This window comes from Camellia sinensis, unplaced genomic scaffold (genome assembly GCF_055761805.1).
Source record: "Camellia sinensis isolate YWXY unplaced genomic scaffold, ASM5576180v1 Unanchor1, whole genome shotgun sequence".
Classification (NCBI taxonomy): Eukaryota; Viridiplantae; Streptophyta; class Magnoliopsida; order Ericales; family Theaceae; genus Camellia; species Camellia sinensis.
The window spans coordinates 15,499,190-15,517,500 of NW_028128987.1; the positions used below are offsets into that span (position 1 = coordinate 15,499,190).

General features: G+C 40.4%; 1 protein-coding gene and 1 pseudogene across 3 annotated transcripts in view; both read right to left on the reverse strand.

Moving 5' to 3' along the window:
- Positions 1–7,630: 7,630 nt before the first annotated feature.
- The window catches only part of LOC114271589 (vacuolar sorting protein 3), a 27,353-nt gene continuing 16,672 nt past the window's right edge, over positions 7,631–18,311 (reverse strand). Inside the window, exons 8-15 of one of the 2 annotated variants that reach the window (XR_014357616.1) lie at positions 17,176–17,437; positions 16,918–16,973; positions 16,506–16,574; positions 16,306–16,417; positions 12,776–12,865; positions 9,580–9,809; positions 8,909–9,079; positions 7,745–8,227 (exon numbers count right to left, since the gene is read on the reverse strand). Coding sequence is in view for 1 of the 2 variants with exons in the window: in XM_028213205.2 (XP_028069006.2) it covers positions 8,135–8,227; positions 8,909–9,079; positions 12,776–12,865; positions 16,306–16,417; positions 16,506–16,574; positions 16,918–16,973; positions 17,176–17,437 (853 nt within the window). In the remaining variant the exon portion in view is untranslated. Of the gene's footprint in view, positions 8,228–8,908; positions 9,080–9,579; positions 9,810–12,775; positions 12,866–16,305; positions 16,418–16,505; positions 16,575–16,917; positions 16,974–17,175; positions 17,438–18,311 lie in introns of both variants that reach the window. The other variant, XM_028213205.2, reaches the window with a different exon arrangement.
- The window catches only part of LOC145814307 (zinc finger CCCH domain-containing protein 56 pseudogene), a 3,596-nt pseudogene continuing 2,966 nt past the window's right edge, over positions 17,682–18,311 (reverse strand). The window contains exon 2 of the transcript XR_014357642.1: positions 17,682–17,690. The product of XR_014357642.1 is annotated as a zinc finger CCCH domain-containing protein 56 pseudogene (transcript). The remainder of the gene's footprint in view (positions 17,691–18,311) is intronic.

The following is an 18,311-nucleotide window of genomic DNA, read 5'->3' on the forward strand; positions in this document are numbered from 1 at the left end:
TTTGATACTGTACGGCCGGCGGAGGTAATCCAAAACTCTCAGTTCGTCATGTTTTCAGCTTTGGTTCATCTTGCATATTTACAACATCTAATCAGTTTATGTACTTGTTATCCGCAGATCTCTTGGCAGCCTTGGGCACCTTTGTCAGGAGATGCCCGGTACTGATTCCCTGGGGCGTGGGCCTCTTCTCGATACAGGACTTTATTTGAGGGGCTAGTTGGCAGGGCCTGGTTTCTGGGGGATCGTTTCATGCATCAGACGATGGGCAACCCTGATCAGGGTATCCCCTCAGCACCTCCAGATGACATGCGATCCACTGAGGGACTCACTCTCCGGGAGGTTAAGGAGCTTATGTTCGGTACTGATGCAGTTCTGTTACTGGAGGAGGGAGATTACGCGACCTATCGCCATACATACTTGATGCCTCCGCTGTCAGATGTCTGTGCCCCAAGGAGGAGGGCTGCTGACGCGCCTTCCTCGAGTCGCACCTGAGCTAAAGACATTCCTTCGACCAGCGGAGCCAGCACATCGAGAGGTGGGGCTAGAGAGATCCCCTCGACTTATCAGTATGCTGGGTGGCCGAATCTTCCAACCAAGCTGACAGGCTGGCGGTATGGGACATCCTACCCGATTCCATTGGAGCCTCCAGTGCCTGATCATCGATACGTTAGTGACCCTGACTCGCCACCGGTATGCTTTACAATTTTGATTTATCACTCAGATATCTAGACATTCATTCATTCACTGATGACTTGCACTTACATTTGCAGCCTCCCAGAGAGTATTGCGAAGGGTTACTCGGAGTGGTGGCCTCACTCGAGAGCATGGTCCTGCAGAGAGAGACGCATCTGTTCATCGTCGACGTCTCGGTACTTTTCGATTTCCTTGCATTTATCATACTTCTGATGACATACTGAAATTGAACATTCTATTACATTGGTTGACTACATGTGTAGAGCTCATCTGACACACCATATTCACATACTACATCTACAAGCACACACTCTACGTAACATTCCCACATATGCATCTGATATACATACTTTGGCTGATGTATTCAAAATTGCCCTCTTTTTTTTGTTTTCAGATGCCACCGCTACAGGCTGGGCCATCCAGGCCTTCTCGAGGAGCTGGGAGAGGGGGCTCGACTCGCAGCCAAGGCAGGCGTAGAGCGCCTATCAGAGATGATGAGGAGTCCAGTGGGGAGGAGGAGTCTGCGCATCCTCAGTCGGAGACATCCGCAGGTAGAGAGAAGGACTTTGGCTCCGGTTCTGAGAGTGGAGGTGATGCCGAGGAGGGTTCCGAGGACGGCAGCTCCGATTCGGATGATGGTGCTGGTGGAGGTGGTACAGAGGCTGCTCAGTCGAAGAGGATGAAGATAGCCTCCCGATCTTGAGCCTGACAGCACTGATACAGATGTTCTTGCTTTATTTTCTTGTTTGTTTTACTAGTAGTTGTAGCACATCAGCTTTAGGCAGTTTTATTTTCTTTAAAACTTGTACCTTGTTGTAAAATGTTGTAACAAAAGAAGTTATGATGGAATGAAACAGCTTTTTGTTCAAAAAAAAGTGTTGTATTTTGCATTCTTAGCATCGCATCGCATTATTTTGAACAAAAATGAGATTGAATGGAAATTGAACATTGTACATTGCCAAGTCAGGTAATGAACTGACGCAACAAACTAAACAACTTAACTTACTAAGAAACAACAAAACCTTAGCAAGTTTGCAACTCGATAAGCAAATCCCGACATTATTGATAAACAAAGAGCAACAATTCGACGAACAAAACTCAACAACTCGATAAGCAAAACTTAACAACTCGATAAGCAAAACTTAACAACAACTCGATAAGCAAATGCATTTCGGACAAACCAAGCAACGGAATGCATCCAAAACAGAGGGGAACGCGGACCTTCAATACTTCCAACACATGGAAAGGCTAGGAGCTCTCTTCTAGAGACTAGGGAAAGGCCAAAAACTAGTTTTTCTCCATGGCCGACCACCAAAAATGGCTGGCCGACCAGTTTTTTGCTCAGCAAACCAGTCATGTGGTCAGTCGACCAGAAAAAGTGGTCGGCTAACCATTGGCTTGGCGACCTCCATATTTTTGACACGTGTCTTCCGAACAATGCCTTATCCTCCATAAAGGTTCCAGCTTCGTGGTTCTCTCATTCCATCTCAGTTTTACATCAAAATGGAGGCATTTTTCATCCAAAATCTCACAGCTTGGATTGCTACCTTGGATGGTTCAGAAAAGTTGAACTTCCGGGGCTTCGGCATAAATACACTATTCACGCTGAGTCGCGCTCCGCTGCACCTTCCGTCTCTCCATGCCGCGGCAAGGTTTTGAAACCCGATAACACATGTCTTCAGCTTTGGAGGGCAAGAGGTGTGTCCTACCTTCGAAGATTTCCAAGCTTTGATGGAATCCGAACGTGACGAAGAAATCTTGCCCCAGCTTCACTTCGGCCACACTCAAGCCCTAAGACGAATGTGCGGGCTCACTATGCACGACACTCGATCTCTGATCCACGACGGAGAATTGGACATCCTCAGCCTGATTCATCACTTTTCTGATGCTGGTGACCGCGGTGATCATCACTGGCAAGGTTTTCGGCATCATGCCCTTTGTTTGTGCATGCTATCTCACTTTTTGCTTGCCCTAGGCTTCAGTGGGTCTAGTATTCGTCTGATCGAAGTTGCCCAAGGCTTGAAAGAGGGCAAGAGTTGCATTGCCATGACATTGGCCGAGACATTGATGGGCTTGGATGCTTTCCATCGCCGGGAAACAACCAGATTTGCGGGGAGTCCACTACTGCTGCAGGTAATATTCCCACCCTTCCTCACATATATATTGCTCACATCACTTGGCCTTCAGGCTCGATTTTTCTCTCAAAACCCTTTTCTCACTTTTCTTTCATCGTACATCTCTTTATTCTTTAATCTCTCATTTTTCAATCCCTCCCCAGGTATGGTTGATGGACAAATTGCAGGTTGTGGACTCTTGCCCAGCATACTCAGCTCGCGGCTACTACTTCCGGCGACGTCTAGTCGATGCCCTTGATGAGGGATAGTGGTTCGACTGGATGTGCAGTTTGTCCGTAGACCGCATTGCTTGGCGGTGCCCTTGGCTCAATCTACCAGCGATGAGTTACAACACGTTCTAACAGACCGGGATACAGTTGATTGGCCTGACACACTGCGTGTTCTACTTTCCTTTTCGGTTCCAGTGCCAGTTCGGATGTAAAACTCAATTGGAAGCTCCTCCGTTCTTTGATTGACACAGGGGCCACCCACAATTTTGTTGTGGGGACCGAAGTTGAAAGACTTGGGCTATATTTAGAGAAGGATGGCAACCGCATCAAGGCGGTTAACTCGGCAGCACAGTCTATCTATGGGGTCGCAAAATCTGTTCATTTGCACTTGGGAAGGAAGAGTAGATTTCACCGCAATACCCATGGATGACTTCCAAGCCATCATTGGGTTGGATTTCTTGAGAAGCACAAAGACGACAGTCATGCCTTATTCTAATAGTATGTGTGTCATGGGGGATAAGCCATGTCTCATTCCTGCTATAGCAACCAACAATAGTGACTGGTTTATCTAAGCTATGCAACTTAATAGGAGTGTTAGGCATGGTGAGCAAACTTGGGTTGCCGCATTGAAGTTGAATGAAGCTCTCGAATCTACTCCTGTCCCAGCCACAATCAAGAAGGTCTTAAGGCAATTTGCAGATGTTATGCTTGAACAGTTGCCTAAGGAGTTGCCTCCACGCCGAGGTGTGATCATGCTATCGAGTTGGTGCCAAGGGCAAAGCCACCAGCTTGTGCACCACATAGAATGGCTATTCCTGAATTGAATGAGTTAAGGAAGCAGCTTACAGAGTTGTTGGAAGCAAGCTTCATTAGGCCATCTAAGGCCCCATTCGGTGCACCTGTCTTATTCCAAAAGAAGCGTGATGGAAGTCTTTGCTTATGTGTGGATTATCGGGCACTCAACAAGCTAACCATCAAGAACAAGTATTCCTTCCTCTCATTGCAGATTCATTTGATTAATTGAGCAAAGCGAGGTATTTCACAAAGCTAGATCTTCGATCGGGGTATTTCCCAAAGCTAGATCTTCATTTGTTACTCGTTATAACTCTTATGAGTTTCTTGTCATGCCATTAGGCTTGACCAATGCCCCAACAATATTCTGCACCATGATGAATGAAGTTTTTCAAGACTATTTGGATCAATTCGTTGTAGTATATTTAGATGACATTATAATTTATAGCTCCACTTTAGAAAAGCACGTGGAGCATCTTCAGAAGGCCCTTACCAAGTTGAGGGAGCACAAGCTTTATGTCAAGCTAAAGAAGTGTTCTTTTTCCCAAGAGAGGATTAAGTTCCAAGGGCACATTGTTGAGCATGGATGCATCAAAATGGACCAAGAGAAGGTCAAGGCTATTCAAGAGTGGTAGCCATCCACTAATGTCCTGGAGTTGTGGTCATTCCTTGGGTTAGCTAATTATTATTGCAAGTTTATTAAAGACTACTCAAGACAAGCTTTCCCATTGACAGAGTTGCTAAAGAAGGACAAGCCATATGTTTGGGCAAAGGAATGGCAACAAGCCTTTCATGCCTTAAAAGAAGCTATGTCAAGAGACCATGTTCTTGCTCTACCTGACTTAGGTCAAGCTTTTGAGATACAAACTGATGCATCTGATTTTGCTTTAGGTGGTGTTCTTTTGCAGTACAGGCACCCAATTGTCTATGAGAGTAGGAAGCTCAATGATGCCGAACGGAGATATCTAGCTCATGAGAAAGAGTTGCTTGCACTAGTGTATTGTCTGAGGACTTGGAGGCACTACATCTTAGGCTCACAATTTGTTGTAAAGACTGATAACACGGCGGTTAGCCATTTCTTAACACAACCCAAGCTAAGTGCACGACAAGCACGGTGGCAAGAGAAGTTGACAAAGTTTGATTTTGCCTTAGAATACAAGGCTGATGCCACCAACCATGTTGCTGATGCGCTAAGTAGGAAGGCAGAGCTTGCCGTGTGCCATCATGTATGTTCACTTACTTCCATTTCAACCAGCATCAAAGAGAAAATCAAGGCTCAACTAGACAAAGATGCTATGGCAGAGAATCTTATGAACCTTGTCAAAATGGGCAAGACTTGCCAATTTTGGGTGCAAGATGGACTTCTAATGACAACAAGCAACCGCATCCTTGTACCCAAGGATGGTGATTTGAGAAAGACACTTCTTAGGGAGTGCCATGATACACTTTAGGCAGGACATCTGAGTTGGGTGCGAACATTGGTCTTGGTGAAACAAGGATATTATTGGCCCGAAATGCGTGATGATGTGGAAGAATATGTCCGCACTTGTCTTACTTAGCAAGACAAGGTTGAGCATAAAAAGAAAGCAGGCTTGCTTGAACCTTTGCCCGTGACTAAACATCTGTGGGAAAGTGTATCACTTGACTTCATCACTAGACTGCCTAAAGTGGGAGACATCGGGACTATCTTGACTATTGTGGACCAATTCTCTAAGTATGTCACCTTTGTAACTGCCCCAAAGTATGTTTTAGCGGAGGAGATTGCCCAACTCTTCTTCAAACACATTGTTAAATATTAGGGTGTGCCTAAAAGTATTGTTAATGATTGGGATTCGCGTTTCGTTGGCAACTTTTGGACGGAGTTTTTCAAGCTTCTTGGGTCACAACTTAATACTTCATCAAGCTACTATCCGAAGATGGATGGGCAAACTGAACACTTCAACTGTATGCTCGAGGAGTATTTGTGCCACTTTGTCAATGCTAATCAACGAAATTGGGTGCAATTTCTTAATATAGCACAATTATGCTTAAACTCTCAAAAGAGTAGCTCTACGAGCAAGAGTGCTTTTGAGATAGTGAATGGACAACAGCCGCTATTGTCCCACACAGTTGATGGACCTTATGAAGGAAAGTCACCCAAGGCTTACCAATTTGCTAAAGAATGGAAGAGAAACCATGACATTACTCGTGCCTATCTTGCGGCAAGTAAAATGAAGAAATGAGCTAATAACCACTTGAGTTTAGAGTTGGAGATCAAGTTTTTGTCAAACTCAACCCCGAGCAACACAAGTTCATGAGGGGAAGAGACAGAAGACTAGTGCGCAAGTATAAGGGGTCAGTAACCATTCTGAAGAGAATTGGCAAGTGTTCTTACAAGATAGATGCTCCATCTTGGCTGAAAGTGCACCTGGTTTTCCATATGAGTTATTTGAGGCCTTACTATCTAGACAAGGAAAATCCAACCCGAAATGAGCTGAAACGCCAAACCATTACAGCCAAAGCAGGAAAAAAGTCTGTTGAATCTATTTTGGCCGATCGAGTGAAAATGGTTTCCAAGAAGAAACAAAGGCAATACTTGGTGAAATGGAGGGGCCTTGGAGAAGAAGAAATCAGTTAGGAACGGGAGGCGGACTTGTCGGCTTTTCAAGACGAGATTGCTGCTTATTGGGTAAAGTCGTTGAGGGCGTTGACCGTTCAAGTGGGGAAGACTGTCAAGGTGCGCTCATCCAAGGGTCAACACCTTGATGCCACACTCATTTGTGCCATTTGGAGAGCCAAAAACATGCCCAAGAAGTTGGTGCAAGTGCAAGCCAAGGCCCAAGGCATGCCATGAAGCAGCCCAGCCACAACATGCCACAGACTTGTCTGCCCAGCAACAACTTTAAGCCAACTTTTGAAGGGTCAAATGTAGTCTTTTTGCCTTATAAATTTTTATGTAAATACCTTAGTATTAAAGATGTTTTAGGTCCAAGTATTGTAATTTTTTTCTTTTTGGAGAATTTTTAAAAATTCATTATGACTTCTCAAACATAGTGGATGTTTCATCTTGCCAACTAAAAAATGGCTTAACAAGCTATATTAAAGAGGAGGTACCCAAGTGTTGAATCAGACCACTTGCGCATTTAAAGTACACCAACCTAGCTTATGGTAAGACAAGTTTTTTAACGTTTTCAGTGCACTGTTCAACTATTGTAATGCATTTCTTTTGATCAATCAAAAGTTCATTTCGTCTTTAAATTGTGCAAAACTTTTCAATTGTTACTTGCTTTAATTTTAGCTTGTTGATTGCTATTTTGTGGCTTGTCTCCAATCTTGTTGCTCATCAACTTAACTAATATTGTATTTGCTTGTCTTTGCAAACCTTTTGAGCATTATTGGCGGGCTTATAAAGAGAGTTAACTAACGCCACACACACTTGCACATCTTTGTCAAGGCTTCCGCATTGTCGGTGTATGACAGGAAGGACGAGGTGACGGATCTAGATCTGGCGGCTGGCATTGTTCCCACCAGAACAGCAACAACAACACCATCAACACAGCAGATGTGGAGGACGATGGACGAGAGACAAATGAGAGAGAGAGAGAGAGAGAGAGAGGGAAGAGAGAAGGCGTCTGAAACCCTAGACTGAGATAGCAATAGAGAGTAAAGAAACTCGTAAATTGTAGAGATAGATTGGATAATGGTACTTCATATTTTTGTGGTTTGGACATAGAAAATTCAAAATTAGACTTTTAAGCTGAAGGCCCGTTAAACATGGAAAACAAAATAACACAACTTATACTTTATGGACTAAAAATGTAATTAACCCAACAAAAAACCCTTCTCGTTGCATTTCCAGAATCTGATCAGATAAGTCATAAAAATTATTACAAAGCATATCAAATTAGCTTAAAATACAAAAACGAAAAAACCTCATGCAGCAAACTATCAAATTCATTTTATCATTTTTTCTGTTTTCCAAGAGAAACTGTTAGTATCAGCAATCAGTTATGTACAACAAAGTGACGGCATATATAACAGATTTTGATCTCATTCCCCAACTCATCATCCAAAAGGTCGGCTACACAAGGTTCTTCCTCCTGAACTCCGCCGTCTCAACCAGCTGACAAACAAACAAACAACTTCATCGGATATGATGAACGATTGATCTCCATGGCTACTAGGTCTCGCCCAAGAGACGCAATCTTAACTCCCCTGAGCCAACAAGAGAGATGAAATTGCTCAAATCTTAGTGTAAGCTAAAGCTATAGATCATCACCCACTACGTAGGCAGGTTGCAGGCCCAAAATAAATCTTTCTGCAAGGTCATCGGGTCACCAGCCAACCAGCTTTAAACATGGGATCTCGCTTGAAGTCCCGATCTGTGATGGATTTGGACTCACCCTGACGGCGGAAACACTGCACTCAGCAAGAGGTAGGTTTCAGTAAAATCACTTCCTACCCTAGCAGTATTTTATTTTGATCAATTAAATGAAAATACTCCTTTAATATATATGTATATATATTTTTCCTGGAGAAAATGGTGAGAACACATGGAGATGTTACAGGGCAATAATTCCATTTCTGGTAGAAAATTGCAATTTCAGATGGGAAAAGATGCAAGGAAAAAGAAATGTCTGTAAAGGACAAGTTGATAGTGATTTTGTTCCAGCAGAATATGTTAGATTGTATCCTTAAAACTAATGTACTAATGGTTGCATTAGTAATGGTGGGGTGGGGTGGGGTGGCAGTCGTAGTGTGACAGCATTAGTAAGACTTCAGTCTAGAAAATGTTTTCTTACTTTTCATAGGAAAAAAACATTTTCTGTTCCGCTTGTTTTCATTGACTTTCATTTTCCGTCGAAACAAATGCTAGAAAAATGCGAAAAAATATTATTCGCTCGAACAAATGGGGCGTAAGGTAGGGAAACTTCTTCCACAGCATCATAATAATATTCTGTTTAAACACTAATTACCAGTATTGTATTGTTGTTTCCGCAGCCATTTTGGTTGATTCACAGAGGCTGTCTATCAGCCGAAATGGAAGCTACCATTATGGAGTTCCAAACAAGCAATAAATGAGATGTCAATATCACCAACCTTGTAACAAACAATGGTATCATCTGGGTACATTGCAAATAGCTTGGTGCCGAGGCGGGCATGACAAGAATCACACAGGCTCTCATCGTTTATCTGCACATGTCGTGATCTTTCCTCCAGCCTTCCCAAACTCGCATCAATGTCAATAGCACGAGATAGGCTATGCACTATCTGTAAAAGAAATTAAGATAAAGTTAAAACAAACCTTACAACAGCACAATTGGTAAAAAGTAATGCACATCAAGTCTACAGATGTGGCTGGACTATCTAATAGACTAATAGTACATCAGGACAAAGGAGAAGCTACCACGTTCATGTCTAGAAAAGTTGCAACAATGGCCAAGAAAATCATTTGGTTGTTTTGGGATTGGGGCGCTTGTTTGAGACGACTGGTGTTTCTGCAGTTGCCACCAAGTGGTGGTCTGTTGCATTACTGTACACAACCCAGGATGTGAGAGAGGACATTAGGGGTGGGTTGGTGGAGCTTTTGGGAAGAAAGAATTTGAAATTCAAAAGGAATTGGGATCCAGCTAATGAGAAGATTGGAGGGGCCAGATGAAGACACTTGGAGGCTTCTCAGACACGAAATCTTATGTTTGTAAAAAAACCAAGAACTGAATGCAGATTTACAACACTACACGTGGCAAACATAACAGGTGGAAAACATGCACCTCATCACAGCCGAGTACAACCAAATCTTCAGGTATATATATATTGTGGGCAAACACAGCGCACAACACCAATCTCTCTCATCCTAACTCTTCTCTCATATCCTCACCTCGCCAAAACCAACTTTAGCAAGGGTGATGTCTCAAAAACCATACACCTAATTGAAGGACGGGCCATCTGTGATCTTGATGTTGACATCAATGCAAAAATATTCCCCAACCTGTCGAAACTTCTACAGATCCAAACATGTTTATTTCAGGTTCAGCTTTGAATGATGCAAATCAAGAACAAAAAGTGTACATGTGTGAGGAGGATGTAAATCAAGCCGAATCGAAGAGATAATGGAAGAATAGCAGTTGAAATAGCGAGGAATCACAACAACAAAAAAAAAAAGTTTACAAGAATCGCAGAACCAACCCAGAAACACTCTGTTTATACAGCAAGTGAACCAGTCTGATATGATGAAAAACCAGGACAATAATCAGTTCGGCCTGATATGTACTTTGAACCAGCTGGTTCGACCGTAATTTTTTACCAAACTTGTAAATGTAGGTGTATAACCGGCTAAGCCAAAACCCAGTTCAACCGGCAGATACAGTACGAACTAACTGATTTTTGAACAATGGTGGTAGTAGTGGTAGGGTGGGAGTGATGGTGGTGGCGATGATTTTGGTTGTGATCAGTGTTATTAAAGGCGATAGGCGCACTGAGGTGCCAAGGTCTCTTGGGGCCTAGGCGCAAGGCAAGGCGCAGGCTTTACCAAAGTGCCGCACACCTTTTACGTAAAATATATATATATATAATTTAATATAAACAAATAATTCAGGATCCAACATAAGCAAAATGAAATATTAAATATTTAAAAATATAAATACTAACAAACAATACTATTTTAACATAGACAAATGAATATTATTTCAAAGTTTAACATAAAACATGAATAAGAAGAGGGGAGAAGAAGAACAAGAAGAGGGGGGAAAAAAACTGATCAGTCCAAAGAAGGATGAGAAAGAGAAGGAGACAAGAGAATAAGCATAAGAAGATGGGAGCAGAAGATCACAGCCATGTGACGAAGAAGATAGCAACGTAGAGAAGAGAAGTAGAGAAGACAATAATGTAGAGAAGAAGAAGAGAAGAGAACGATAGAGAAACATAAGACAAGAAGACAGCAACATGAAGAAGAATTTTTGGAGCCGTTGGATTAGATAACGAAGGTAGGCAGCAGCAAAGAGTTCTTCAGAGACTGAATAATGGCTAAATTTTCTTCTATCGTTGATTTGGGGCTGAACGCTCAATGTATTGGCAAGTGTACTTAAGAGTAGAAATCTTCTGTAGCTACACCATATTAAATCAACGGTAAGATTTCAAGCAAAACCAATCAAAGCAACAATTAAAAAAATAAAAAATAAAAGCTTTCAAGGCGCTGGACTTAGGCTTTACTGCGCCTTGGCCCAGTCACACGCCTTAAGCGCGACTTACAGAAGTCACCTGGCTTGGAACACTGCAAGGCGCAAACCTTGGGCCTAGATGGGACTTGGGCAAGGCACATGTCTATGTGCGCCTTTAATAACACTGGTAGTGATGGTGGCAGTGATAATTGTGTGGCGGTGGGATAGCAGTGACAATGATCGTGGGGTGGTGGCAATGTTGGTGATAGTGGAGTGGCAGCAGCAGTACACCTCAATGGTGGTATCAACTAAACGGTTGGAAATTCATAATTCACCATTAAGGAAAAAGTATATCACTTACAAATTTAGCATATTTTTAAGCAATATGAATTGTTGTTAACAAAACACACTTAATTTATTTTAATGAATACATTCAGTTTGAAGTATTAAATTGGTTATCAAACAACCCCTAAAGATTAGAACGTTAGAAATAACTAAAATTGAAAAGCAAGATAAACCATAGATGCAGGGAACCCTTTACAAGTGATGTCTATGAGTAATGATGGCTTACCAAACAAAGAGTGATAAAAGAATGTCAAGATGTGCCAAGGATTAATATGATTTGAGATGTATTAGAAGGATTTTTTATTTAAAAAAAAAAGGTGCAGCTTAAAAGATAAATGTACAGAAACCTATGTTAGATGAACACAACTAAATGTATAAAATACTCATGTAGAACACTTGACCCTTGGGTAAGGATATGGGATACTAGTTGAAAATTAACGTAGCAAATTTGCAAACCATGTTTAGTAATTCAAGTTTACCATAAAACTATGCATAAAAACTCCGCATTATGCTTCTATGGCACAAGCACACCATTTTAATTCACAAAATTATTATTCATAATCCATACATTGAGATTTCAAGATAGTGGAGTCATCCTAACCCCAATCTTCACACATTTGAAAAGTTCAACAATTTTTATGGTCATCCAACATCCTTGCCCATACTATTTTGACTTGTGTGTCTCCAAGTTTCAATCTGAATAGTCATGTGAAATAAAAGGAGTAGAGGAGGATGAGGAGAAAGAAATGAGTTGGATAGAGTTGTCTGATTGTTGTTATTTCAAGAGAATGGTGTTCAGAAAAACCCTCTTCTACTCTCCTCTCATTATGAATCGATAAATCGGGTGAAGTTGAAATAAAACACACATCTACTAGACCATCAGGTGCTTGTAACTAGTTATTTTCACACAACAAATATATTATTCTTTTAGTATTTCTTATATAAGCCCATTCACTTATAAATTACCAGAAATTATATCCCATATAGAATTCTGTTTGCATTATTATTTTCTTTGGGGTATAATAAAAGAACTTAGTAAAACGTAGAAATAAAATGCTTCTATTTTTTTAGTAGAACATATATTTATTGAAAAAAATCATCAATTATGTATATACCCTCACATATTTATATGCAACATCTGAAGCTGCTAAGGTTGGACTTAGCATGAGCCAAAAGGCACTACAAAAAGGAGAAGGCTGAAATGACAGATGAATAAATTAATGTCATGCTGCAATAACTGAAGGATATATACAGATGCAGCAAAAGATAAAGCAAGAAAAGTAACAGCTCCAAGTGCTTGCATGAAGTCAATTAATAGGATTTGAATCATAAGAAGGCTCAACTAATGCAATTGCGACATACATAAAAATGAAACAAACTGCAGAGGGAAGCATGCAGATACTAGCTAAAAAGATTATCAGTATTAAAATACTGGAAAGAAAACAACATTGACTAAAAAACATACTAGTCCTTGACGATGATGATGCAATCGAGCTCTCAACATTCTTAAAATTGTATCTGAAGCAAGTTGGAGGGGCATATCTGGAGACAATCTCTGCAAAAGAAAACCTCAAAAGTTATAGAGGACCAAAATACTAAAATACCAAAAATACATGAAACATCAGATCCACTGCTCTAGCATGGGATACTTGCCCCAGTCACATGATACGATGAAGTTTTTTTTACCTACTTGGATAAAGTTAAAATAACTTTTAGATGATCAAGGTAACTTTACTATTGGCACACAATATGCGAGACTGGTGCCTTTATTTTTCTCTGAAGTTTCCAAAGGGGTGCTACTCATGAATACAGATCTACAAACAAACGAAAAAAGCCCTCTCTCCATATTTTGGACTAGATAGCAATACTCTCAAGACCCAAGGACATAGTATATTGTATCTTTTTTAGAGCATCAACCGTGTCCTTAAATTTCTCAAATATGCATGGTATAATAATTATTTTTCTTCATAAGGACAATCAACTGATAGAAGCTCCATCAACTGAAGATAGAAATACATGTGCCAACCTCTGGCTACGTTATTGTGAAAGAAGCACGCTTCCAAAACCATGTTACCTACCCCAACTCCTGAGGAGCACATTACAAAATTACCTTTTCCCAACAGATTCCATTGGCCAATAAAAAATAAAAAGAGAAATGTAGGGTCCATTTGTTTCGATGTAAAATGTCTACTTGAAAAATATTTGATGCATTTTCCATTGTTTGGTTGAACAAAAAGCAAGTAAAACTTTTGTTAAGAAAAATATTTTTCATCATAATCCCAAAAACAAATCACTAGTAAAAATTTCACAAGTCAATTTTTGTGAAGTTCACTCCCAGTCATGATCCCTTGCAACATGATTGACCTTTTCAAATAGGCATCCTAGCTCACTAATTGTTTGATAAAAAGTCATAATGGACATTTTATTGAACCGGAATTCTGCTTCCTGACAATAGAAAATGTGTTTCAAGTATCAACCAAACACTAGAAAATAAAAACAGAAATATTTTTCGTACAAAATTAATTTACATGAAAAATACTTTTTGGTGTAAAATATTTTACGTCGAAACAAACGGAATCATAGAGAACACAGAATATTCCTCTATTGTTTCTAGCGTTTCCTTATTGTCGAGTAAAGGGAAATTAACGTTTGCAATAGAATTGAAATCTCAAACCAAACTAAACCAAGCCTTAAGTCTCATAAAATGGGTTCGACTACATAAATCCTTCTTCTCCATTCGACTTTATCTAAGGTCATATCGTTAGTCAAATTAAAGAGATTCACATCTCTATTTACTACACTAGCCCACGTCAATCTAGGTCTGTCCATTCCCTTAATACTTCCATCTATCATCACTGTATCGCATCAGTTCACTATTGTCTCTGTTAGTCTCCATTGTATATGACCAAACCATCTCAATCTATTCTCCCTCAACTTATCTTCTATCGGCTCTACTCCTACCCATTCTTGAATATACTCATTCCTAACTCTGCCTTTTTTAGTCTTGCCACACATCCACCTCAGCATCCTCATCACAACAACACTCATCTTATCTACATGTTGTTTCTTAGTTGCCCAAAATTCCATCCCATACAACATCGCTAGTCTAATAGCCGTTCTATAGAACTTCCTTTTTAGTCTAGTGAGTATTCGTTTATCGCACAGTACCCTAGACACGCTCTTCTACTCAAGCCACCCCGCCTTAATTCTATGGACCACATCCGCTCCAATCCCCCCAACCGTTGTGATAATTGATCCTAAATAACAAAAATGTTCACTTACGTAGTGCTAGGTCCTCAATCTTCACTTTTCCTCTTCTTCCATTATCATTATTACTAAAATTACACTCTATATACTCTGTCTTAGTTTTGCTTATTCTAAATTATTTAGATTCAAGTGCTTCTCTCCAAGTCTTCAACTTAGTGTTAACTCCTTCTCTAGTCTCATACACTAACACGATATCATATGCAAAAAAACATACACCATGGCACATCATCCTGAATATTTATGGTCAACTCATCCATAACTAAAGCCAAAAAGATAAAGACTTAAGATTGATCCTTGGTGTAAACCTACACTAATTGGAAATTCAATTGTCTCTCCAACAGGCAATCTAATAATGGTCACTACACTTTCATACATATCTCCAATCGCATCAATATAACCTTTTGTCACCCCGTTCTTATCTAACACCCACCAAATTATATCCCAAGACATTCTATTATATGCTTTCTCAATATCGATAAAAACCATATTAATGTCTCTTTTGTTTTATTTTCTCTATACTTTTCTATTACTCCTCAAAAGATAGAAACCCAAATTAATTCTCTGAAACCTTTGTTATATCTCGCAATTGACGTTCCATTACTCTCTCCCACACTTCCATTAGATGACACATTCACTTGATTCCTCTATAGTTGTTGCAGTTCTGGACATCTCATTTATTGTTATAAATTAGCACTAAGATATTCTTCTTCCACTCCTCTAACATTTTCCTAGTCAACAAAATTTTGCTAAATAACCTAGTCAACTAGGCCACCCCTTTCTTACCCAAACATTTCCAAACTTCAATAGGGATATCATCGAGTCATAAAATCTTATTCGATTTCATCTTCTTAAGTTTAATCTCCATTTTAAAATTCTGAATCCTACGATAGAACATGGAGTATTGGTTTTCATTATTACTGCCTACTTCCTCCCCTTTTATCCTACCTCCATGTTCCTCATTTAACAATTTCTCAAAATAGTTCTTCCACCTCTCCTTAACCTCTTCATCCTTCACCAACACCTTAGTATCCTCACTCTTAATGCACTTAACCTGATTAAAGTCTCTTGTTTTCCTCTCTCTTATCTTAACAAGTTTGTATATCATCTTCTCTCCCTCCTTACTATGTAGTCTAGTATATAGGTCATCATAAAAATTAAGAATCATGACCATTATCATCCCCTTCTCCCCACATCTCTCAATTCGAGTGCGGCCTTGTCCCGCAGCGTGGCATGGCATGGCATGGCCTTAGCCAAGAACATCGCATGCCACGGCCTTGACAAGCAATCCTGTCCCTCGGGTAATTGCCATTAGGTTTGGCTTTGATAGGACGGCGCGGCTGCTCCGTTGAGCCGCGCCACGGAATCGAGAGCTCCAAGTGGGCCATTTTTGGTAAGCAGAACTGGCGATGCGGGATGAACCGGACAGCGTTGCCCAGCATGCCAAGGCCGGCATGCCATGCCACGGCCGTGGCCGGCATGCCAAGCCACAGCGTCGCCCAGCATGCCAAGGCGGGCATGCCGTATAATTGTCAACAATTAGAGAAAGTGCTTCAAAAAAGAATATTTAATTCTTCAAAGCAAGTGATGAACCAACATTTATGTGCTCATGTCAGTGTGTGCGTGAATGCGCACATGCACACACATGCGCGCGCGCACACACGTGCACACACACACACACACACACACACACACACACACACACACAGAGAGAGAGAGAGAGAGAGAGACCTCTAGAACTTGCAAAGGATCCAATGATTCTCCATGATTGTGGAGCAGACGAACTGCAGCTTTAAACATGGGCTCTTTACCATCTTTTGGATCCAGATACATTTCGAGCAACCTAAGGTGATCAACCCACAACAGAATTAACAGGCAAAACAACATTAACATTTAACATTCATCTGTGTGGAGAGAGAGAGAGAATCAACTGCATATAGGCATCAGGCCGACCAATCTCTGCACAATATTGTTCGGCAGCTTCACTGTCCTCCAGCTTCCTGACAGATGGTTGAAATAATATGTAAATGTCCAACAACTCATTCTTCACAGAAAATCATCTTTTATTAAACAGTCATGAGCTATGTTCCTAAACTTTATCTCGTGTTGAAGGATTGCAACTCCACATTTTTTAGAATAACACGATATACATGCCTCTATTTAATCACTTTGTGCCAATCTTGTCTTGAAGTATAAATGGGTTATTTGCTTGACTGCATCATAACTAAAGCAAGTGATTTCCTAGAATATGAAAAGCTTTTAACTTAAATGTTGGAAAACTTATTGCTGCCTTTCATTATTCATTTAAAATTCAATTACTCGACAAAGTGATTGCAAACTTACAACGCAAGGATTTGAAGCACCAATGTTTCCTGGCCAAGTTTCTTGTAAAGAATAGCCTGTCACAAAAATGTGGACATTATATCAGAACTCAGAAGTATGCAAAGCCAGCTTTATGGCAATGTGAATGCATCTATGCTTGCCCTTACAGAAGAGCATGATGGCAATAATGAATCTGTATAGAGCTGCAGGCATGACTACCGACTCATTATACAAAAAAGCAATCTATGAGACAAAGGGGGAAGAAAAGTTTCAATGGACCTTTTCCAACCATAACTCTGACCCTTCAATCAAGTCAAGGACCTCTTCTGGATCATATAGTTCTGAAGACTGTAAAAAGATCTGCAATCTTTCTCTAATATGACTTTGAAACATTGACATGTTTGTCTCTTCTAGATTTCCTGCTTCAGAATTTTGAGAGGTACTAGCTGTTTCAAATGCTGATTTAGCAAGCAAGAGCGCATATGTTGTGTGGAACTGAGTGTCTTCAGAATCTTGATCTTCAATCAACCACTGGAGATATCTGCATCAACAAAGTTTGGGATATTAAACAAAATAGCATGAGAAAAAAGTCGCTTAAACATAGAACAGGAGCAAAAGAAAAAAGATAACAGATCAGAGAATGAAACATAGTTCCTCTCTTTTCTGTACTTTTTCCTTTTCAAATTCTTTTTTTGTGCTTTAATCTCTCTATATTTTTTTCTTTATGTGCCAAATAGAAAATGATGGGACTCGAATAAGTCTACTCCATACTAACAGGAAAACAGTTAACAGAACTGAGAAATACCAAAATCATTAAGAATGATCATTTTGACCAGGAAAGTTCATGAATAGTGTTAAAATTGATGTATTATTGATTGATATATATTTTGTATACAATGACTCTCCTATATATAGAAGAGAAAAACATATTCACCTACCACACTCAACTCTCACCTAACACACTTACATCTACCTACCACACTCAACTCTCACCTAACACACTCAACTCTACCTACCACACTTACAGCCCCCTCAAACTCAAGGAGGATAAATACTAACCAACTTGAGTTTGGAGAGAGTAACAAAATAAGAAAGTAAACTGATAAATAAAATAAAACAGGATAGGAGACACGGTATGGTCGTGTCAGACCGTTGGAGAAGATAATGTCTGGACAGTTTACGAGGTCATGCCGGACCGATGTAGAAGTTGACCGGGAGCAATGGCGGGACAGTTTATGGGGTCATGTCGGACCGATGTAGAAGACAGTTTATGGGGTCATGTCGGACCGTTGTAGCAGACAATGTTGTGACAGTTGTTGTGACAGTTTACGGAGTCTTGCTGGACCCTTGTAGAAACTAACCGGAATCAATGTCGGGACAGTTTACAGAGTCTTGTCAGACCCATGAAGGAGCTA